Source organism: Hypanus sabinus, chromosome X2 (assembly GCF_030144855.1).
Source record: "Hypanus sabinus isolate sHypSab1 chromosome X2, sHypSab1.hap1, whole genome shotgun sequence".
Classification (NCBI taxonomy): domain Eukaryota; kingdom Metazoa; phylum Chordata; class Chondrichthyes; order Myliobatiformes; family Dasyatidae; genus Hypanus; species Hypanus sabinus.
The window spans coordinates 14,242,762-14,266,113 of record NC_082739.1 but is presented as its reverse complement, the minus strand read 5'-3'; the positions used below and the strand labels follow the sequence as shown (position 1 = coordinate 14,266,113).

General features: G+C 42.4%; 1 protein-coding gene across 5 annotated transcripts in view; it reads right to left on the bottom strand.

Annotated features, from left to right (window-relative positions):
• pou2f3 (POU class 2 homeobox 3) overlaps positions 1 to 23,352 on the bottom strand; it is a 35,980-nt gene that overhangs the window by 5,642 nt on the left and 6,986 nt on the right. For 3 of the 5 annotated variants that reach the window (XM_059957038.1, XM_059957037.1, XM_059957039.1), the window contains exons 3-10: positions 16,482 to 16,516; positions 13,084 to 13,119; positions 12,385 to 12,526; positions 10,841 to 10,932; positions 10,001 to 10,195; positions 9,230 to 9,371; positions 3,232 to 3,377; positions 2,277 to 2,438 (exon numbers count right to left, since the gene is read on the bottom strand). In XM_059957038.1, coding sequence (XP_059813021.1) covers positions 2,277 to 2,438; positions 3,232 to 3,377; positions 9,230 to 9,371; positions 10,001 to 10,195; positions 10,841 to 10,932; positions 12,385 to 12,526; positions 13,084 to 13,119; positions 16,482 to 16,516 — 950 coding nt within the window. Of the gene's footprint in view, positions 1 to 2,276; positions 2,439 to 3,231; positions 3,378 to 9,229; positions 9,372 to 10,000; positions 10,196 to 10,840; positions 10,933 to 12,384; positions 12,527 to 13,083; positions 13,120 to 16,481; positions 16,517 to 21,014; positions 21,476 to 23,352 lie in introns of those variants that run through there. The other 2 variants (XM_059957035.1, XM_059957036.1) reach the window with 2 other exon arrangements.

The following is a 23,352-nucleotide window of genomic DNA, read 5'->3' as shown; positions in this document are numbered from 1 at the left end:
TATAAATTACCTGGATGAGGAAGTGGAGGGATGAGTTAGTAAGTTTGCTGATGACACAAAGGTTGTGAGTGTTGTGGATAGTGTGGAGGGCTGTCAGAGGTTACAGCAGGACATCAAAGGGACGCAAAACTTGGCTGAGAAGTTCCAGATTGAATTCAACCCAGATAAGTGTGAGGTGGTTCATTTTGGTAGGTCAAATATAATGGCAGAATATAGTATTAATGGTAAGATTCTTGGCAGTGTGGAGGATCAGAGGGAGCTTGGGGTCCAAGTCCATAGGACACTCAAAGCTGTTGTGCAGGCTGACTGTGTGGTTAAGAAAGCATACGGTCCATTGGTCTTCATCAACCGTGAGTCTAAGTTTAGGAGCCGAGAGGTAATGTTGCAGCTATATAGGACCCTTGTCAGACCCTGCTTGGAGTACTGTGCTCAGTTCTGGTCACCTCACTACAGGAAGTATGTGGAAACTAGAAAGGGAGCAAAGTAGATGTACGAGGATGTTGCCTGGATTGAGGAGTATTCCTCATGAAAATAGGTTGAGTGAACTCGGCCTTTTCTCCTCGGAGCGACGGAGGATGAGAGGTGACCTGATAGAGGTGTACAAGATAATGAGAGGCATTGATCGTGTGGATAGTCAGAGACTTTTTCCCAGGGCTGAAATGGCTAGCACGAGAGGGCATAGTTTTAAGGTGCTTGGAAGTAGGTACAAAGGAGATGTCAGGGGTAAGTTTTTTTAAAAATGCAGAGCGGTGAGTGCGTGGAATGGGCTGCTGGCGACTGTGGTGGAAGCAGATACAATAGGGTCTTTTAAAAGACTCCTGGACAGGGACATGGAGCTTAGAAAAATAGAGGGCTATGGGTAACCCGAGGTAATTTCTAAAGTAAGTACATGTTCGACATAGCATTGTAGGCTGAAGGGCCTGTATTGTGCTGCAGGTTTTCTATGTTTCTATGATGACAAACTTCAATGCACAGTGGAGAGTATCCTAACTGGTTGTGTCACAGTTTGTTATGGAAACACCAATGCCCAGGAATGGAAAATCCAACAACAAATGGTGGTTACAGCCCAATCCATCAGAGGCAAAGCCTTCCCCAGCATTGAGCACATCTACAAGGAGTTCTGCCACAAGAGAGCAGCATCCATCAAAAGTCCATGGTGAAATTTGAACTTTTAAGTCTAGATTATTGGTCCAGACCAATAGATCACAGCACCCCTACTGTTGTCAGATCACATGGATACCAACAGCATTTGGATGATATCCAAGCGGCAACTTATTGGTGAAAAACACAAGGGGACCAAGCATAGGTCATGGAAAAAGTTTCAGAGCTGATGGTGCACCTGCAGGAATTGAAGTTGCTTTTACTGATTATCTGGCAATAAATGGAGAGACAATGAAACCAGATGAATGGTCAGGAGAGGAGAGGTATTGTTAAAAGTTGCAGACATTTTAGAGGAACAGTTAGGGACAGTCACTGTTACTATGGTCAAAAATCACATAGGTCATTAATAAGATCCTTTGCATTGTGGTTCAGTTGCAAATGTAGTATCAGTGATCCAAGCACAAGGTTCCAGAAATGTTGCTAACAGATGTATGAAATCACAGCACTTTGGGGTGGAGGGGTGTAGGGAAGATAGAAATGGGGTGTTGCAGTATAGAGGGTTCAAAGGTCCCCCCCTCCAAGTGCTTGGTGCCAGAAGGATTTAGGACACAGGGGAGAAAGAGTATCCAGGAAGGCAGAAACATCAGTAATGTCACCCAACGTGAAGGCAGGAAGGGGAAGTCAGAGCGGACTGCAATTCAACAAGAATAAAACTTCACTTCATTTTTAAATGCTGCATGGAGCACGTCACTTTCCTAGCTCTAAAATTAACTTTGCATATTTATCTCTGTCTGAATTCAATCTTTCTTCCGCTCTGAATCTGAATTCACCCATTTGAATTTATTTGTTCAATCTGAATTTCACAATCCTTTAGTCATCTAGTTAAGGCCATCCTTGCTTTCTAGAGACTGATGTGCCATTTCCAACTCCCACTTGCAACAACCTGCTGAGAAAAATGTGGGTAATTTAACTGATAAGGGCAAGTCTACCATAAGCAACAATTAGAAAATTCTCCCCACTAATGTAATTTTAGTTTAACAATTGATTTACTCAAAATATAGGTGAGAACAGAAATTGGATTGTAGCAGAGTGAATAGGTATTCAATATAAACAAAGTCTCCAAGACAGGAGGAATGATCGCCAATAAGATAACCATCAACAACCCTGAGGCTCACCAGTCTTGAGCTGTACATTGGTGTTTTGGTGGATGGAGCAACAGGGCAGTTAATCCGCTTCTCTTTCTGACGCCGATTACAAAACCAAACACGGACAACTTCTTTCTCCATTGACAACTGTTCTGCAATCATCACAATTTCTTCGGAGCTGGGCTTAGAGTTCTGATCATAAGAATCAATAAATTAGATTATTTCAGAACTCAGCAGGTACATTCCACATTGCAATACAACTACAAGGTCGAACAGTATAAGTAGTAGTAACAAACGATATCCAGGATAGGGTTAATGACAAATGATTGGTTTGGCACAAAATGCAGCAAATGCTGTAATCTGGGCTACACAAAAATGCTGGAGGAACTCAGTGGGTCAAGCAGGGAAATGGACAGTCGGCATTTCAGGTTGAGACCAATTCCAGATGAAGGGTGTCAACTCATAAATTTTTATTGTCTGTGTCCTTTCCACAGATGCTGTCTGACCTACTCAGTACCAAAAGATTATTCTTTAGCAAAGTTATTGAAGGCTGCTGTGGTTGAGGCAGATACAATTAGCATCATTTAAGAAGCATTTTGATAGGTACACGAAGGTCTGGGGGGGTTACACTGATATGAGTTGGATACTAGAAATTGGGACTAGCTGTTTGAGTGCCAGGATCAGCAAGGACTCATTGGACCAAAGGCCCTGTATGTTATGAAGACACGGCTAGTAAATGGGAATTAAGAGAATTCACCAATGACAATCCCAAATGGTTGACTAATCGCCTTCTCTTCCAACTGTTATGGTGGAGAGATGGACAGAGAGAAAGACAAACGTGAGAATAATGGGAACAACAGGGAGAGGAGATGGAGAGAAAGGATAAATTAAAAGAAAACAAATCACAGGCCACAACCATTAGTTTGCCAAGTTTTATGCATGTACAGGAAAAAGACAAATGTTAGCACTGTTCAAATAAACTCACCTCATGGAAACGCTTCTCCAGGGTTAGGCGAATGTTGGTTTCAATGCTCGTCCGCTTCTTCCTTTTGCGGCCAAGACCCTCCAACCCAATCATTTGTGGAGTGAGAGATGCCAGGCTGTTCAGTGTAGAATCAGAGGGGACATTTTCTACCCAAAAAAACATTGTGTTAATGAGATCCATTACTGCGGGTACACCACAATCCAAGAGAAGAGAAAGTATTTATTTTGTTTGAGGAAATCCACATGTGGATCTGTGTGGGATCTGTTGTTTAAAATATACAAAATAATATGGATTAAAAAAAATAAAGGTGCTCTGATTAGTTGGTTGACAGTTGATGCAAAAACTGGTAGAATTGCAGAGAGCAAAGTTTTCAAAAAACAGCAGGATACAGGTCAATTGGAAGTTTACACAGACTAATGGCAGATGGATTTTAATCTGGACAAGTGTGAGGTGGTGCTTTTTGGGAGGTTAAATACAAGAGGAAAGTATACAGTAAAGGGCAGGACCCTTAGGAGCATTGATGTAAAGAGTGATCTTGGGTGCAAGTCCATCACTCATGGAGTGGCAGGCTCACCCTCACTGGTCAAGGCACAGAGTACGAAGATGGCAGGTCATGCTGTACCTGTGTAAAACTATGGATCAAACACTTTTGAAGTATCATTGTAGTTATGGCTGTTGCATTAGAGGGAGGATATGGAAGATTTAGAGAAAATGCAGAAAAGATTCACCAGGAGTTCACCTGGATTGGATTATATTAGCTATAGGGAGAGTTTGGACAAACCTGGATTTTTTTCTCTGGGGCGTCAGAGGGCAGGGGAAGACCTGATAAAAGATTATAAAATTACTGGACAACAGGGTGACCCATTGGGGCACCCTTTGAAAGAAGGGTAGTGCAGTCTGATGTAACCAGAATGAACATTAAATTTTCAAGAATGCTATTGGTATTACTTTGCTTTGGAAATTGAAGATGGAAAACTCAGTTTATTAAAGAAGAAAGACACGTAGCAAGGCAAATATAGCTCCTCCTCATTTAACGACGGACACTTCTGATGGCAACATTTCTAGTTTTCCTCTGATGGATCAGAGACTCGGCTGACAGCTCACCCCAACTCCTCCTTCCTCCGTAGAACCGCTATCAGCCGTCCCTACTTACCGTCTAACCAGGGTTTCAACTCAACCATATGAACTACAGCTCCCACAATGCACACTGGGAGGGACGGACCAAACGCAGATGCAGTCCCTTTCCGCTGGTGGGAGTGGGTGGTGTTGATGGGTTATTACGTGATATACGTGAAGAAGTTGAGCATTTCCCAGCTTAAACTTTTGGAAAAATTGTTCAGTTTTTCCACGTTTTGTCCCTAGCTCCGACTGCAATCTGCTTTTCAATCATGGACCCATTTCTATCTTGCAGCTCCAACATCAATTTTTTTTTTAAAAAAGTGGTGCCTCCTCAGATTTTTTTCGTTTATGATAGTCGGCTTGAAGCTGAACACAAATATAATTTTAGAATACTTGCGTCACATAGGAATGAGAGAAACAAGAAATTAACTTTCATTGAATATAATGTGTTTAATTGCACAATGGTGCTAACGTTTTGTAATAGTTCAACTAAGCTAAAAATGTTTTGTTGATCATTTTTGTTTGTACTCAGTGTGCGAGACTTTGCTTATATATCTAACAATAATTAGCCAGCATCGATGGATTCCAGCTGCCCTGATACTGTTTCTACATGATTGAATGTCCTGTTGAAACCTTTTACTGCACTCAGATACGAAGCAGTAACACCAAAGCCTCCAAGATGATGACTATTCTTGATGATGTGGTTGGCGCACTCCTAAATGGACGTGACCACTGTCCTTTGACTGCAGCAAAGGTTTTTATGGGTGTCTCAAAGAACGTCATTGCAATAAGATTTATTTATCTCTTATTGATGGGTGGCAGTTAGATCTGTCCCAATCCTGCACATGCTGATGGTGAAGGTGATTAGCAGAATCTGACCGCTTGAAATAGAGCTGCCCTGCCCTTTTGCTCCACTTGGTGTCGCTGCTGAGGCTGGCCATGCGCATGCGTCTTGCTGCCGCGTCCCGATTTCCACAATGGCATATCGGCTCTCAGGTGAAAACGGGGCATTTGATTTTGGCAAGTGAACAATTTTATACAAATATATAACCCTGAACTTTGCCTGCATTCTGTAAGTTAGCGCATTTTAAGACGATTTAGCCAAAAGTAGTGCCGCTGTAATACACCATTTGCGCTAATTGGAGGTCACAAACAGAGAGAGCATGAGAGTTTTAGTAGTATACTAGACAACAGGGTGACCCGTTGGGCCACCCTTTGAGAGAATCGAAATAGAGCTGCCCTGTCCTTTTGCTCCGCTTGGTGTCGCTGCTGAGGCTGGCCATGCGCATGCGTCTTGCTGCCGCGTCCCGATTTCCACAATGGCATATTGGCTCTCGGGTGAAAACGGGGCATTTGATTTTGGCAAGTGAACAATTTTATACAAATATATAACCCTGAACTTTGCCTGCATTCTGTAAGTTAGCGCATTTTAAGACGATTTAGCCAAAAGTAGTGCCGCTGTAATACACCATTTGCGCTAATTGGAGGTCACAAACAGAGAGAGCATGAGAGTTTTAGTAGTATACTAGACAACAGGGTGACCCGTTGGGCCACCCTTTGAGAGAATCGAAATAGAGCTGCCCTGCCCTTTTGCTCCGCTTGGTGTCGCTGCTGAGGCTGGCCGTGCGCATGCGTCTTGCTGCCGCGTCCCGATTTCCACTATGGCGTATCGGCTCTCGGGTGAAAACGGGGCATTTGATTTTGGCAAGTGAACAATTTTATACAAATATATAACCCTGAACTTTGCCTGCATTCTGTAAGTTAGCGCATTTTAAGACGATTTAGCCAAAAGTAGTGCCGCTGTAATACACCATTTGCGCTAATTGGAGATCACAAACAGAGAGAGCATGAGAGTTTTAGTAGTATACTAGAGAACAGGGTGACCCGTTGGGGCACCCTTTGAGAGAATCGAAATAGAGCTGCCCTGCCCTTTTGCTCTGCTTGGTGTCGCTGCTGAGGCTGGCCGTGCGCATACGTCTTGCTGCCGCGTCCCGATTTCCACAATGGCATATCGGCTCTCAGGTGAAAACGGGGCATTTGAATTTGGCAAGTGAACAATGTTATAGAAATATATAACCCTGAACTTTGCCTGCATTCTGTAAGTTAGCGCATTTTAAGACGATTTAGCCAAAAGTAGTGCCGCTGTAATACAACATTTGCGCTAATTGGAGGTCACAAACAGAGAGAGCATGAGAGTTTTAGTAGTATACTAGACAACAGGGTGACCCGTTGGGCCACCCTTTGAGAGAATCGAAATAGAGCTGCCCTGTCCTTTTGCTCCGCTTGGTGTCGCTGCTGAGGCTGGCCGTGCGCATGTGTCTTGCTGCCGCGTCTCGATTTCCACAAAGGCGTATCGGCTCTCGGGTGAAAACGGGGCATTTGATTTTGGCAGGTGAACAATTTTATATAAATATATAACCCTGAACTTTGCCTGCATTCTGTAAGTTAGCGCATTTTAAGACGATTTAGTCAAAAGTAGTGCCGCTGTAATACACCATTTGCGCTAATTGGAGGTCACAAACAGAGAGAGCATGAAAGTTTTAGTAGTATACTAGACAACAGGGTGACCCGTTGGGGCACCCTTTGAGAGAATCGAAATAGAGCTGCCCTGCCCTTTTGCTCCGCTTGGTGTTGCTGCTGAGGCTGGCCGTGCGCATGTGTCTTGCTGCCGCGTCCCGATTTCCACAATGGCGTATCGGCTCTCGGGTGAAAACGGGGCATTTGATTTTGGCAAGTGAACAATTTTATACAAATATATAACCCTGAACTTTGCCTGCATTCTGTAAGTTAGCACATTTTAAGTTGACTTAGCCAAAAATAGTGCCACTATAATGCACCGTTTGCACTAATTGGAGGTCACAAACAGACAGGCAGACAGAGCACAAGACTTTTAGTAGTATATAGATAAATTAGGTAGATAGAATAGGCAGCCAGAATTGCTTCCCCGGGTCTCTGAGTGTTTATAGGAGTTGTGCAGAGCAAGTTTTGTTTTGCTTTTCACAGCATGGTAGGTGCCTGAACTGTGCTGCCAGGAGTGGTGGTGGAAATTATGCTGGTGTTTAAAAGGCTGTTAGACAAGACACATGAATATGTAGGAATGGAGTTTCTTCAGCCAGAGGGTGGTGAATCTGTGGAATTCATTGTCACAGGTGGCTGTGGAGGCCAAATCATTAATGCAGAGGCTGATGGATTCTTGGTTAGTCAGAGCGTCAAAGGTTACTGGGAGAAGGCAGGAGAATGGGGTTGACAGGATAATAAATCAGCCATGGTGGAATGGTGGAGTAGAATCCATGGGCTAAGTGGCCTAATTCTGCTCCTGTATCTTGCAGTCTTTTGTAAAATGATAAGAGCCATTAATAGGGGAAAATGCTGTCTTTTTTGGGATGAAATGTCAAAAGATCATTATACAAAGGGGCTGAAACAGTGATATTCAGGGTTTGCCCTTATTCATTGAATAACCAATATTCCTTCTGATGTGTCCCTTAACTCATTTCCTTTTAAATTGTGCTTTGAAGATTCCATGAGGGCACAACTTTTAAGGTGATGGGGCAAAGATTAAAGATTTACACTACAGGCGTAGGGCTATGAGCTACAGGGGGAAGTGCAGAAGCAGATATGAAGTTCGAAGATCCAAGTAAATATATTATCAAGGTACATATATGTCACCATATTCTACTCTGATTCATTTTCATGCAGCAGTTACAGTAAATACAAGAAACACAATAGAACCAATGAAAATTTACACACAAAGATAAACAACCTAAGTGCAAAAGATAACAAACTGTGGAAATACAATAACAATAAATAAGCAAGTAATAAATAAATAAATAATGAGAACATGAGTTGTAGGGTCCTTGAAAGTGAGTTCCTAGGTTGAGGAATCAGTTCAACATTGAGCTAAGTGAAGTTATCCACAATAGTTCAGGAGCGTGATGGTTGAAGGGCAATAACTGTTCCAAAACCTGGTGATGTGGGACCCAAGGCTCCTCTACCGCCTACCCAATGACAGCAGTGAGAAGAGAAGTGAGATAGTATTATTGGTTTTCTTTTTTGTACTTGCACAGTTTGTTGTCTTTTGCACATTGGTCATATGTCTGTCTGTGTGTAGTTTTTCACTGATTCTATTGCGTTTCTTGTACTTGCTGTGATTGCTCGCACTAAAATGAACCGTGGTAGAATATGGTGGCATATTGTTTAAGAAGCACTTACACAGACACATGAATAGTCAGAGAATAGAAGGATAAAGGCCTTGTGCCAGGAAATGGGCTAAATTTGGATTAGCATCATGGTTGGTGTAGAAATTGTAGACTAAAAGATGTATTCCCGTGCTTGATTGTTCTGTGTTTAGTGAGTCACACCAGGAGTCTGAAAATTCACCCTCAGTCAGGGGCTGTCTACTGACTGGTAACTTTGATGGTATGTGGACAGCTAGTAACTATTATCATTATCATGGAAACAAGTTGGATACATCATTGCTAAAGCTGAACTGACAAGAATCATATCCCAGCCTTGAACAGAATAAGAATGTCAATGTAGTTCTCAAAGCTCAGCAAATTTCTGAATTACTACTTAAAAGAGACACACTTCAAAAGGGATATTGATTATAAAATGAATGAGGGAAAACATGAATATTACTGAACTTTTGCCCCCTCACGTTGGTGAGAAACATCCTACAAACTAACACAAGAGTAACCTGACATTCAGTGGGATGTATCTATGGAATAATCAACCAGGTGAGGAAGTCTGGTGTTTATACTCTGCTTAACGGGAAAATGGAGTTGTAAAATAATATTTTTATTTCCTGACAACATGAAGAGCACAGTTTCAGTTGCATTAGGGAGGAGCACCAAAAAAAGAAGCACTCATTTGAGCTGGATACCTGCATCACTCAGCCATTTTTCCAGCAGCGGCTTGAGTTTGCACATGTTCTTGAAGCTCAGGTTCAAAGCCTCAAATCGGGAGATTGTAGTTTGACTAAAATCATTTCCATACAGTTTTCCCATCGCTAATCCAACATCTCCCTGCAAAGAAAGAAGAATTTAGGGATGTGAAAACTTGCCATCTACTTTCAACTGGGCCAGAGTTTAAGAATCACTTTGGAGAATCAAGCATAAATGTCTCAGCTAACAGTCTACTGAAGAATGATAGTTCAACCATCCAAGGTGCTTTCTTTTGGATGAAACCAAGACCAGACGTGTGCTCCCAGAATGATGAGAAAGATCCCCAGGACCTAATTAAAAATAAAATGTGTTTTTCCTTATGTCTTGGCCAATGTACATTTTTTCCACCCAAATTTACTGAAACAGATTATTTGCTCATTGTCTGTGCACAACCTGTCCCTGCACTTCCTCTGTAATTCATCATCATATGTGCCATGTCGTGTGATGTGGACGATCATGGTCTGACCATGATTGTTCTTGCCAAATGTTTCTACAGAAGTGGTTTGCCATTCCTCCTTCCGGTCAGTGTCTTCACAAGATGGTTGACCCCAGACATTATAAATACTCTCAGAGATGGCGTCAGTGGTCGCATAAACAGGACTTGTGATATGCACCAGCTGCTCATATGCCCAGTATAGTTAGAGAGAGAAACACCAAGAGTTCCTTTGCCACATAGAATCCCCAACAATTGCTGCATCCTGTTGTCTTACCTGCGTGAAACCCAGCTTAATTCGCCTTTGCTTAAATGTTTTTGCAAACTGTTCCAGTTCCTCCAAGTCATTTGGCTCATCTGACTGCACAGGAGGGATGTGCTTTGGAGCAATGTGCTTTGGGACCTGGTGAGGAGGAAGAGCTTCCAAATGTGACTCCAGGGTCGAGCCCATGAGACCTGATCGAATTACTGCCTGTTGAGTTATTAAAATAAATCCAGTTAATGGGCTTGAGCACAAAATTCAGGAGAACGAAATTGTCCAGAAAAACCTTTCAATTAAAGTCTTACCATAAGTCAGAGGAACAGACCATTTATCCCTGTAATCCTCTTCAGTAAGATCACAACTGCAATTCTATCAACAGCACTCTCCCATCTGCTTCATTTATCAGATCATTCTCAAAAAGCTGGTGAGTCAGACCTAAACAAATTAGCAACTGTGTTTCCACAGTCCACAGGAAATGCAGACTTCCAAAGTTTCAGAAGTCTTGACCGAAGAAATTTATTCTCTGCTCTGGGCCAACAGCCAAACTCTTTGCCTAATACCACAAGCCCTAGATACGGTATATTTTCATTCATCAGAAAAGGCAAACACATTTAACAATAAATTTCCATTTGCAGCAACCTCAATCCCACAATCCTAATTCCACACAAATGTAATGATGCCTAACTAGACTACAGTCTGTGACACTCCTGTGATAACCTTCCACCCTGGTACAATTTTGGCCATGTAGTTACAGATCAGCAAGGGAGTCTTTGCTCACTCTGGAAGTAAATAGTGGAAGAGCTCTGAGAGAAGTTACTTAGTGTTTAAATGAAACCCTTTAGATGATGCACTAACCTGTGAAGTGAGCCCAACGCCAGTCTGAGGAGAACAGAGGGAACTCTGTGATTGCTGAGACAATGGAAGCAAGTTGGGAGACTGAAGTGAACCTGAAAATATTTGAACAAATTATGCAATGACTATATCACAAAATTACTACAAACCTCCTCTAAACAGACAGTATATTGTAGTCTAAAGGTCCAAAAAGAGGGAAAAATCAACCATAATTTCAATGTCAATGCTGATTAACAATGTGAGTTTGTTTTCAGAAACAGAGATATTTACTGCTCAAGTACCCAATCAAACCCACTTATCAGGGGTCCCTTGCCCTCAATCACACATATGCCAACTCGCTCCCTCAAACAATCCATCCAGGTGGGTCCGAGCCAGGAGTTTCCAACCTTTTTCATGCCATGGACCCCAGGTAAGGAACCCCTGCTCTGAGCCCTCTCCCCAACTTCTCAAACCCATGAATGTATTCCCTTTCCCAAATGCAAAGGGATCTTTAGCCCTCTCCTGCCGCAAAATGGACAGCAGTCCCCATCACCAACCATCCTTTACCAAGATAATCTAATTATTCCATTCTCATCAGCCCAGTGCACCCCAAACTCTGCTGGAGCTCCCCACTCTCCCATCAACACTGCAACTCGTCATGGTGTTACTCCCTCTGAATGTAACCTGGACAGCTCGCCCCCATCTACATCCGAACAACCCAATGACCACAGGAGTTCCTGCCGCACCACATCTTCAGGCCAGGCTGGTCGGCTCTTCCCATTTTCTGCCCCTGCATCGCCCCTTAGCACCATCACCAATGCAGATAAACATTCCTCTACTCCCTACCTCAGTTGTTCCCTCACCAGCAGTATCCATCTAACCTACAGGAAGCAAGCACCCTCTGCTGCCTTGCACCCCAATCCAGATTAGCAATCCTTCACCACTGATAACAGATTGGGGTTGTCATAATTCATGTATTCCCCTCAATTCCAACCTACCCAAGTACCCCATTACCTCTGGTTCCCCCAACCAGACAGGCATTCCCCTGCCCTGACAAGGCATTTCCCAACCTCCCTCTCTAACCCAATTCAAACATATTGCTCCAACCCCATCTCTTTCGGCCTGCAGAGGTATTGGCTTGAACCCTCCCAACCCAACCCTGTTCATCATCTGAACATCCAAAGCTGAAGATACTGGCAATATGAAATCAAAGCAGAAAATGCTGGGAACACTCAGCACGTCAGGCATCACTGGAAAGAGAAATGAGTAAATGTTTCTATTAAAAATCTTTCGACACAACAGGCCGTTTAACTTGAAACATTGATTCAGTTTCTTTCGCCACAGATGTTACTTGACCTGGTGAGTCCTCTCAGTATTTTCTGTTTATATTCCAGAGAACTGTTGCTCTATTTCCAATAACCAACCCCAAGAATACAACTTTTTAAGCAGCCCCTCTCACTGAGACTAGCTCTTCCCCAATCTCCACCTACCACATATTGGTCTAGTGCTACCTATCCCAATCCTGCCAAGCCTTCCTCTTTCTCCAGTCCAAGCTGTGACAAACTTACTATAAAAAAGTCCCTGTGAGCAGAATGAGAGATCACCTTGTTGGTTCTGCTGTGTCTGAGGCAATAGGAAGGTTGCTGCCGTCTGCAGATGATGCCCAGGTACAACCACTAGCTGCTGCAAGGTGTGAAGTGGCTGCAGGTCCTAAACAAAGGGGGCATTCGTCAATCTGGGATTCACGCCTTTAACATTCTTCCACAGAAGAGTAAATTAATTCTCAAACAGATTCTTATGCAATGCCCTGCTTGGAATTGAATCTAGTCACCTCACACCCCCCACAAAAAAAACACATCCACATTTTATTAAAACCCACACCCTATCTAATTCCTCCAGCCCACAGTGTAACTCCTTGGCTCCCTTGCCAAATCCACAACCCCAATTTAATCGCCAGCCCCAAGACTTCCAATCGCTACTCCCAATACAATTACAGCACTTCATGTCAAACATCATCTTTGCTCCCCACTCCCGATCCAATCACACTCGCTGTCTCAGCAGGTAATCTCCACACCACACACATTCTCCTGCAACAGACGCTTCTGTAAAATGGCTGCAAATACACAAGTTGAAATGCTATCCCCTGCAGCAACAGACGTCTCGGTGGATTGGATGGTGTGTGTAACGAGTGTCCGAATACACATCACAACAATCAGTGCAATCCAGGAGGTGGTACACAGTGGATGGCGAGCAATCTTTGCAGATACCTGTGAAGGTGACTCTCTCTGGTCCTCAGTTTTGATCTGAAAAATGGAAAATAACCAGCATCAAATGTCAGGGGGAAAAAAAGAGTATTGTTGATGCAAACAATACCTACACCAGTCCAGATACCAATCAAAACTTTCTTTCACAGCATTAGAGAGAGCCTGAGCCCATCACTCCAATATCCAGTATGCCAAAAAACTGGAACCAATCTGACAGTATGCTTAGACTAAAGAATAGCCTGAAGTCACATACTCAACATTTCAATAACAGCTTCTTCCCCTCCACCAACAGATTTCTGAATGCATAATGAAACCATGAATACTACCTTACCATTTTGTTCTATTATTGGACTACTTATTTTGTTTATATATACACACTTATTGTAATTTATACTAATTTTTATGTATTGCATTGTACTACTACCACAAATCAACAAATTTCACAACATATGACTATGATTATAGATAGATACTTTATTGATCCCAAAGAAAATTACTGTGTCACAGTAGCATTATAAACTTGACTGAGAATTTAAAAAAATGACAGGCCCTCCTTCATGATCTGCCATGGGATAAGGAGCCCATCTTCTCTCCAACTCATTGTAAAGGAAGCTAAATGAAAGCTTCCCCATTGCAGCCTTACAGATTCTGCACACACCAGGAATAAAACCTGTTCTCTTCCCAAATCATCTGGCTCAAGACCAAAGAGTTGACACCATTAGAATTTATTTCTGATGCTGCTGCTTGAAGTAATAACTTGGAGGCGATTCCATACTCCCACTGGCCTTCAGATCCTGACCTGAATCTCTTGTTTGCACAGGAGTTTATTAGATTGGGATCGTCTCCAGGGGCTTGGCAACAAGGCCCACTGATCCGAGTACTTGACAAAGGATACAGGCACACAAAGATAAATGCTTTGTTAAAAGGTAATTTTGTTTCATTTTCTGTACATTGTATGTGTTTATAAGTAATCAAAATATAAAGTTCCGTGGTACTTCTGTATTCCACAAGATATTAAGTCGTATTTCTGAGAATTGACTGTTCTTGCTACACCCACGATCCCAGCATCCCTCCCCATTTCACCCACAAACACTAAGCATTTCTACAAAGGCTTCTGCACCCTCAGCTTGCAGCTGGAGCTCATCACGCACCATGTGTTAAATGTCACTGAATGTGTAGTCACAAGTCCAGAAACCAAACTGGTTGGACTGGGTAGGTTGGGCCCCACCTTCCCTCTGTATGCAAATTCCCACTCCCACCAGCACTCATTTTCAGCACTAACCAAAACCTGACTGAGGTCATCCCTCCACCCCCTCCCTCTCAAGTTCTACAGCAAATGATTCAACCAACATGAGCAATTCTATAAGAAAGAAAACACCAGCCATGTAGACAACAAATATCTAACTCAAAGACTTCAGGTAATTAAATAGCCCAAATGTTACAATTTTGCTTTTCATAACCAAAGCATTGAGAGCACGGCACGAGAGACCACCAGCGTGGAACCTATGACTAAACCCCATTTCCTGCTCACCTATTCTGAAAGTGCTGATTCTTGCTAAATAAAATTCAGTGTAGAACAATTATCCCTGCAATCCGTCACCCCCTGAGCTCAGATGGTCTGTCAGCAGGTTTGTTCCCTGGTATTAGTCACCATCAGGGCCCAGGCTTTGAAATTTAATCTGCTTTCTATGCCAAATACTCCCACTTGGGGTGACACAATGCAGGTTAGATGCAGAGCAAACTTTTGTTTACATTTCCAGGGAAGGGAGGGCACATAATCTTGCAAAACCAAATCTAACACTCCCATAGGAGATGCAGCTCAGAAATGTTATGGAGTTAAGTTGCATCTGACCATGACAGTGGTGTGAAGACTGAAGCAAAGCTAAGAATGTACTTGTGATGAGAAAAAAAAATTAAAAACCTGCAGGAGCTGCTTAGATGTGCCACAGTGGCGTAGCTGTTAGCGCAGTACTATTACAGCTTGGGGCATCGGAGTTCAGAGTTCAATTCCAACATCCTCTGTACATCCTCCCCATGGAATGTGTGGGTTTTCTCCAAGTGCTCCAGTTTCCTCCCACAGTCCAAAGATGTACTGGGTAGGTTAACTGGTCATTGTAAATTGTCCCGCGATCAGGTTAGGGTTAAACTGGGGTCATCAGGGGTTGTGGGGCCTATTCTGTGTTGTGTCTCTAAATAGAAAAAATGTTAAGTATCTGAAACAAAAACATAAAATGCTGGAAACTCAGCATGTTACACAGCAACTGCGAAAAGAGAAACAGTCAGCATCTTGGTTCTGATGAAAGGTCACAGAGCAAGAACTTTCCACAGAGGCTGCCCAACATGCTGAGATTTTCCAGCAGTTATTTTATACACGTATATTAGATGTTTTGGACCCAAAGAACCAGCAAAGGCTTCAGCAGAGATCACTTTCTGCTGGCAGAAAAATTGGAAGTATGCTTGGGGTTGGAAAAGATGATGGGAAGAAGCAGATTGCTTCTTCCCATCAGATTCAGATTGCAGATTGCAGATTGTTCAGGTGCCCAGTGCAATAATTATTTTGCTGGGTAGACAGGGCAAGCCGAGGAAAGGCTGTTAACGTCACACTAGACTTGGGATTTAAAGTTCCATTGATGATAAAGCAGGAAATGGAGATCGTGGATTCCGAACCACCATGGGCACCACGGTACCATAGCGGTTTGCGCAATGCTATTACAGATCGGGGTGTCAGAGTTCAGTTCCACCACTGTCTGTAAGGAATTTATATATTTTCCTCCAAGATCGCATGGTTCTCCTCCAAAGGCTTCGGTTTCCTCACAGTGTCCAAAATCATACCAGTTAGAAGGTTAATTGAACATTGTAGATTGTCCTGTGATTAGGCTAGTGTTAAATAGGTGGGTTGCTGGAGCATGTGGCTCATTGGGCTGGAAGGGCCTGTTCTGTGCTGTATCTCTAATTAAATAAATTTAATGTTATTGCTTCACATGTCCCATCTAGAATCATTTAAAATTTAATCTTAACCCTCAACCCTAATTTAGTCTTACTGCAAAACTACCTCAACACAACAAGCGATCAGTAAAACAGGTACAAACCTAAAACTTTAAATATATTTCCCAAAAAGATGCTGTCTGATCAGCTTTTGACTTAACCATAATTTTGCCTGTATTCTAACTGATTAAATCAAGCACTAACTCCACTCCATCACTAATTTTAATTACTAAACTGAACTTATATTCCTAATCTGAAATCCAAACCTAAACCCAACTCAATATTCCCACCATGGTAAACAGTGGTAGTGATTATTGTACTATTAAATTATTGTTTAACAGGGGGAAATGGATAATCAGCAAGTCAAAATATCAAAAATCAATTATGAATTTGGTACAGACACATTAAACACTCACCTGTCGAGTAAAGTCCAGGCCGTTCTGTTCAACACCTGACATAAAAATAAAGCATGAATATTCAGAACAGCTCCAGTTACTGTGGCAGTGCAACAACTGCAGACTCATAAACACTGGCATTGCAAGATTAGCAGCATCACCTTTCAGCATAATGATCCTTATCACAGGCAACCTTTTGGAGGGTCAGATTTGACCTGTTCTCAACACTTCTCCAATAATTATTTTTTTATTATTTATTCAATATTTTAGGATATGGCAATCATGGGTTTATTTATGCATAAATAACAAAAGGTATGGTCCGGTTCAGCTTGCTGCTCCACTCTCCGCTAAACTAAGGGTCTGTGGACAGAATCTCTCTGTGGACTTCAGTTCAGAATGTTAGTTGCTTGTGTTTATTGTTTGCGTGATTTGTTTCTCCCCCCACTGAACATTGGGCGTTTGACCGTCTTTCTTTTAAATGTTTTTATTTGGGTATCTTTGTTTTGTGCACGCCTATTAGGAGAAGAATCTTAAGGTTGTATAATGTACACACAATTGGATAATAGATGCACTTTGAACTTTGAAATATTTTTTCTCCCCAACCACCCTTGAGTTGGTGAGCCACTTTCTAGAAACAGTGTAGTACTTCCAGCAAAGCAAATGCGACAATGATTTGTGTAGGGAGTTCTAAGACGTAGACTTAGTAGAGATGAAAGGTTCGGCGCTAATCACCAATCTTCCATTTTTACATGAGTCAGAATACAGTTAGGTGGGCTGTTCAATACTAAAAGGACGAAACTTAGTTCAAATTCCATTCATCCATTAAAGTGCATACTAACATGGCGGTTTTCTTCTTCCTCTGCATTGCTACCTTCCGTCCTTGCCTCCCTCTTCTACTCAGCACTATGGGCACACATACTTCACAACTCTTGTGACAGTATCCCACAGCCCTCAACTCACCCAGAGCCTTCTGGCATGCCAATAATCAACCTGGGGCAGGTGCATGGATACAAAAGGCTTCGAGCAGGGGTCGGCAACCTTTAACACTGAAAGAGCCATATGGACCCGTTTCCCACAGAAAAGAAAACACTGGGAGCCACAAAACCCGTTAGACATTTAAAATGAAATAACACTGCATACAACGGTTTTTTTTGCCTTTATGCTATGTATAAACAAACTATAATGTGTTGCATTTATGAAATTGATGAACTCCTGCAGAGAAAATGAAATTACATTTCTGCATGCAACAAAAACATTTTGAACTCCGAAAAAAAGACGTTGGGTTGAAGGTTACTCCATAGTTAGCCTACCTTGGATCGAAAAATTAAAAGAAATCGCGCACTGACGGGTGTCAGGCATTGGCAGTGGTGACGTATATTAATAGCGATAAAAAACACGTTGTAGTGGTGTGCTACACACAGCGCTAAAATAACGACACGGAGTCGGTAAACTGCAGTCAAAGATAACTTTATTCGAACTAAACAGCCTTGCTTTAAAGCCTCCCTCAACCTGCCCCCCATGGGCGCGGATGCTCCAAAAGACATGTACTCACAAACCCCCGTAGGCTATCTCCCTTAGCCGGAACGCTGGCTAATTGTGAGCCGGTTCGGATGTGCCAGGAAATGGGGTCGCCACAACGTTTTATATAGATTGTACAAGATCACCATAATCTTCAAATTTCAAATTACATTTCAAAAACTAACAAACTAACATAAAATACATTTTAATTAAATACTCATCATTTATTTTCCAAAGCCACGGGGAGCCACAGCACAGAGATGAAAGAGCCGGATGCGGCTCCGGAGCCACGGGTTGCCGACCCCTGGCTTAGAGGGATATGGGGCAAACACAGGCAACTGGGACTAACGTAGATGGGAATCTTAGTTGGTATGGATCAATTGGGCCAAAGAACTTGTTGCCATGTTGTACGACTCCATGACCATTGTCAAAATTAGAAGGAGAGACAGAGAGACAGAGACACAGGGCCAAATTCGCAGAGTCAGACAACAAGGATGAGGGGGGAGGGAAAAAAAAGAAAATAGTTTCTCCCACACCCCCCCCCCCCCAACCAAGCAGACATGGGAAGTCAACTTGCTTCCTGAGATCTGTGGTGGGGCAAACTGTCCTGTGCCATTGTTATCAGCCGCAATTTTCAACACCCTTTTTCTAGGAACAGTACAAATGAGGAATTAGTCATTGCCATAAAGGACAGCTAGACACAGGTGCAGTGCACCGGAGGCACAAGTAATCCACAAATAGGATTTAGTGTCAGTGAAGGCAGCAGCTTTTGTTATGTTTCCATGTTATTTAATTCTCCACAACACTGTAGTTCTGTTGGGCATCCAATTTGAATTTCAAATCAGCTCCCCTTTGCTCCTACATAAGCAGCCTCCCCCTCCCCCAGTATGTAAATCCTTCCTGCTCTAATATGAGAAATAGTTTGCAATGCAAATTAGCAAGAGCCCATCTTTATGGCAACTTCTCCATACTTCAGAGTGAGTGGGTATATTATGTATATGTCTGTACATGTGGGTGTGCAGTGCTTAACCACGCAGACCAAAATATTTCAATTTTGATTCCCAATTCAATACAAGTTAAATTATTAAGGACATGATACACTTAAAAAACAAAATTGCTGCAGGTTGAGGGGTAGGGGCTCACCATAAGGACTTTTTCTCTCTAATTCTTGTACATACTTTTTGAATAAAAATTATTTTTGAAATTAAAATAAATCTTGGAACGTTCTGGCTCTTCAAAAGGGCACCTGTGGAGTAGAGGTTAAGATGATGATTCACAAACTGAATGCATTATAGGATAGTGTTTTTTTTAAACTGCAGATGAAAAGTCTCATTTTATCCATGCTGAATGCAGCTTTCCTGCTGTATTGACCTAGATGGTATCTTACACCATGTTATTCACAATTGCTTTCAGTGCAGTGTTGAACAAAGCCAGTACAACTGAAAATATGCAAATAATGAACAGTTCAGCAAAAACAATGTATTTAGGATCCAGTTCCTGCGCTTTTCCTCAAACGGTATAAACTTCAGCAACCACGCCTGATTCACAATGCCAGAGGCATGAAACAAAGCGCAAGATTGGGATTATCCCAACCCAACCTTGCCCTACTCTTCTACTCTGTAGGATCGGTGTCCTAGTTGGGCTAGTTCAGCTCACTCAGGCGACCTAGTCTTTTTCAGCATCATCATCTTTCCATTTGCACCCTATTACTCCAGTACACATGGACAGTCCCTATCACTGAATCCAGGCCTAGAAAAAGTCTTATGGTTTCAAGTCAAATTAGGTCAAAGAAACTATTGGATTGTCTAGTTCTCTCTTCAGCAAATAAATTAATACTCCTTTGTATTGAACATTCACTTCTACCTTTCAGAGGGGAATCTCAGAAGGCAGCAGATATAAATAATCAGGTTTAGACATGTTTGCATTAGTAGGTACGACCATCATTATACCATTCACCGAGTCTCCACTCTTCACTTAGCTGGAACAACAAAGGGTAGATCCAGGACTCAGTGTGTAATGGGCATTGACCAGAGCTCACGGTGTTACGGGCATACCACAAACCTTTCTTCTTTACTTGCCTCAATCCCACAATGAACCCAAATTAAACAAATGTGAGAGGGAGTTTCTTAGGCACCAGCCTACATAAACAGTAACGCAGGACAATCAACATTCAAAACACAAAAAGCAACAGTGTGTTGGCAAGGAATCAGCTTCTAGAACCAGGCTTGAAAACCTGCCCCATCTAACCAGATGTGAGAGTGGTCAACAAAGCATTTACCAAGGGGGATCCATAAGCAGCTCCAACCTCGACCTGTAACCTGGCTCACAACAGCACAACTTGGAGAATATTTATGCCTGGTCTGATAATGGCAAGAAACACTTATATTGCGATTGTCAATTGATGAGAAAATCTACTTCCCCCTAACACACCACTAAGATTGTTGAATCCTTCAGCATCAATATTCCAGTGATTCACTGTTTATGAGTTTTATTCAACCATATGGACCCATATCAATCAAGGAAAGGTTGAGCAAGCTGGGGCTTTTCTCTTTGGAGCGAAGGAGGATGAGAGGTGACTTGATCGAGGTGTATAAGATGATAAGAGGCATAGATTGAATGGACAGCCAGCTCCTTTTTCCCAGAGCAGAAATAACTCATTCAAGAAGGTATACATCTAAGGTGATTGGAGCAAAGTATGGGGAGATGTCAGAAGTAAGTTTTTTTAAAAATACATGAAACATACTGCTAGGGATAGTGGTGGAGGTAGATACATTAGAGACATTTAAGAGGGTATGTCATTGAAAGAAAAATGGAGGGCTACATTGGAGGGAAAGTTAGATTGATCTTGGAATACGTTGAAAGATCAATCAGCACAATATTGTGGTCCAAAGGGCCTGTACTGTTCTGTGTTGATATACACATTATGGCTACAAGACCAGCTCTCTCGCAGAGAGTGTCTCACCTTTACAATCCCCATTAGTTTACCTCCATCTATAAAGTCAAGTTTCCAGACTGTGACAGAATTTTCCCACTAACCTGGAGTAATACAACTCCAACACTCAGGCAGCTCAATCACATCAAAGGAAGCAGCAGCGAATGGGACTCCATTCATTGCTATAGGCACTGGACTCTCCACCAGCAGCATATAGTGCAACATGTCCAACAATGCTCCAAGATTTCATCAACAGCACCTCCAAACACGGGGCGGCACATCAGGGTAACGCTGTCACAGCAGCAGTGACTGTGGTTCGATTCCTGCTGCTGCATGCAACGAGTTTGTGTGTTCTCCCTGTGACTGCAGGGTTTTCCTCTGGGTACGCCGGTTAAGTCCCATGTTCAAAAGGATACAGATTAGTAGGTTAATTGGTTACATGTATATAATTGGGTGGCACAGGCTTGTTGAGCTTTAAGGGCCTGTTACCATGATTTATCTCTCCAATAAACAAATATGACCTTCACCGTCCAGAAGGACAAAGGCAGCATTCGGATGGGAACAGCATTTTCATTATTCCCTCAATCAGACACAGCTTGAAATGGAAACATTTCACCTTTACTTCAGCAGAGTTCTGATAACATTGAGTATTTACCCTACATAGATCACAACTATCACTGGGATTGAAGATGGACAATAGATGCTGGCGTTGCAATTATAAACATCCTGTGAACTAGTACATAATAAGATCTGAACTAGTACTATAAGCTTCTGCTTTCATGACCTGCACACAAGTTCAAATTCTACCACAGATGATGGAATCGTTAAGTTCTGTTAAAAGAAATCTTGTGGTATGGTGGTGGGTTGTGGGGGGCCAGTTGGAGAAAAGTTCAGTGTCAATAATGCTAATGAAGAAAAATTGCTCAAAACTAATCTAATTTGCTAGTCTAAGTAAATCTAGGTAGGGGCAGCACAATCGTGTTGTGGGTATGGTTACACTTTACGGCGCCAGCTGTAAGATTGGGGCTCGATACCCACCACTGTCTGTACATTCTCCATGTGACCGTATGGATTTCCTCCCACATTCCAAAGAGATCTGATTAGGTTTTTGAGTTGTGGCTACCTGCTGCTGTAGGAGGAAAACGCAGGAGCCTTGGGTTCCACGTTGCAAGGATTGATTGGCAAGACTCGTGGTTGTAAACTGGTTTTGGGGGACTTTGAGGTTCATGTTGCATGTATATTCTGGATTTTGCCTGCTCTGCTTTTTGCTGTTTTTGAGCAGTTTGATTGAGGCACTTCAATGAAGACCTCTGCGGCCTACAGTCAGTTAGCAGCGTGGCATTGAACTAAACTGAACTGAACTAAGCTGAATACTACAGGACTCCTGGAATGAAGTTTGATATTCTACATGTTGTTTGCCCACTTTTTGCTGTTTGTGCAATTTGTTCTTTTCTCATGTGTGGTTGTTTGATGATTCCTTTGAACGAGTCCCGTGTGTTTTTTTGTTTCGTGATTACCTGCGGGAGGACGAATCTCAGAGTTGTACTCTGTATAAATTATTTCAATCTTTGGGTATGCTATGTTGGCGCCTGAAGCGTGGTGTCATTTGCAGGCTGCCCAGCACAATCCTTGCTGATTTGACTTGATGCAAGTGATGCATTTCACTGTATGTTTCAATGTGCATGTGGTAATAAATCTAATCTTCATCTTTAAAATCTTCTTTACCCAGGCCCATTTATGTAATCATTCCTCATAAGCAACAAGAGTGCTTTCCCCCTGGCATAACCTATAAAGTCACACAGCAGTGTCATGCTGCCTGAAAGGAACAATAATGCAATAGCTCATTTCACCCAACATCAACTTATGCACATGAATTGGACATTTTAAAGGCAAACAAAGCCCACTTGAACCCATAAAGGACATTCTCTCAAAAACTTCTGGAAATATACCTAAAACAAAGACCTGTTCCTTAGTATCTCAGGGGTTCATATCTTTCAGCCAACAATGCAGACTTCTCCTTCACCACCCCTGGATACACTCTGTTCCACTGGGAGGATGAATACTTCAGCAGTGACAATGTGATTTATGTAGCTAAAAGCAGAATGCGTCCAAAATTGCTTAACTATGATTCCTGAATCAGAGACTCGATGAGGTCAAACCAGGGCAAGGACTCTTACTTTTCCCCTTTGGTGATGAATCAGTACTGTTCCATATTGACTGCTTGAAGCAGCAGAGCAAAAAGAGCACAAAGTTTGGGTGGGGGTCTTCAACATCCATCATCAAGGGTGGCTCAGTAGCCAACCAACACTGGCTAACTGGGCCAAATCTTTACAGGCACAGTTGCCTGACCAAATCACCATCAACCGGAAAGCAAATCAATACAAGAAAAAAAGCTACAGCCTTTTCTCAATAATCTATCTGCTGCAGAAGCAGATTGAAAAC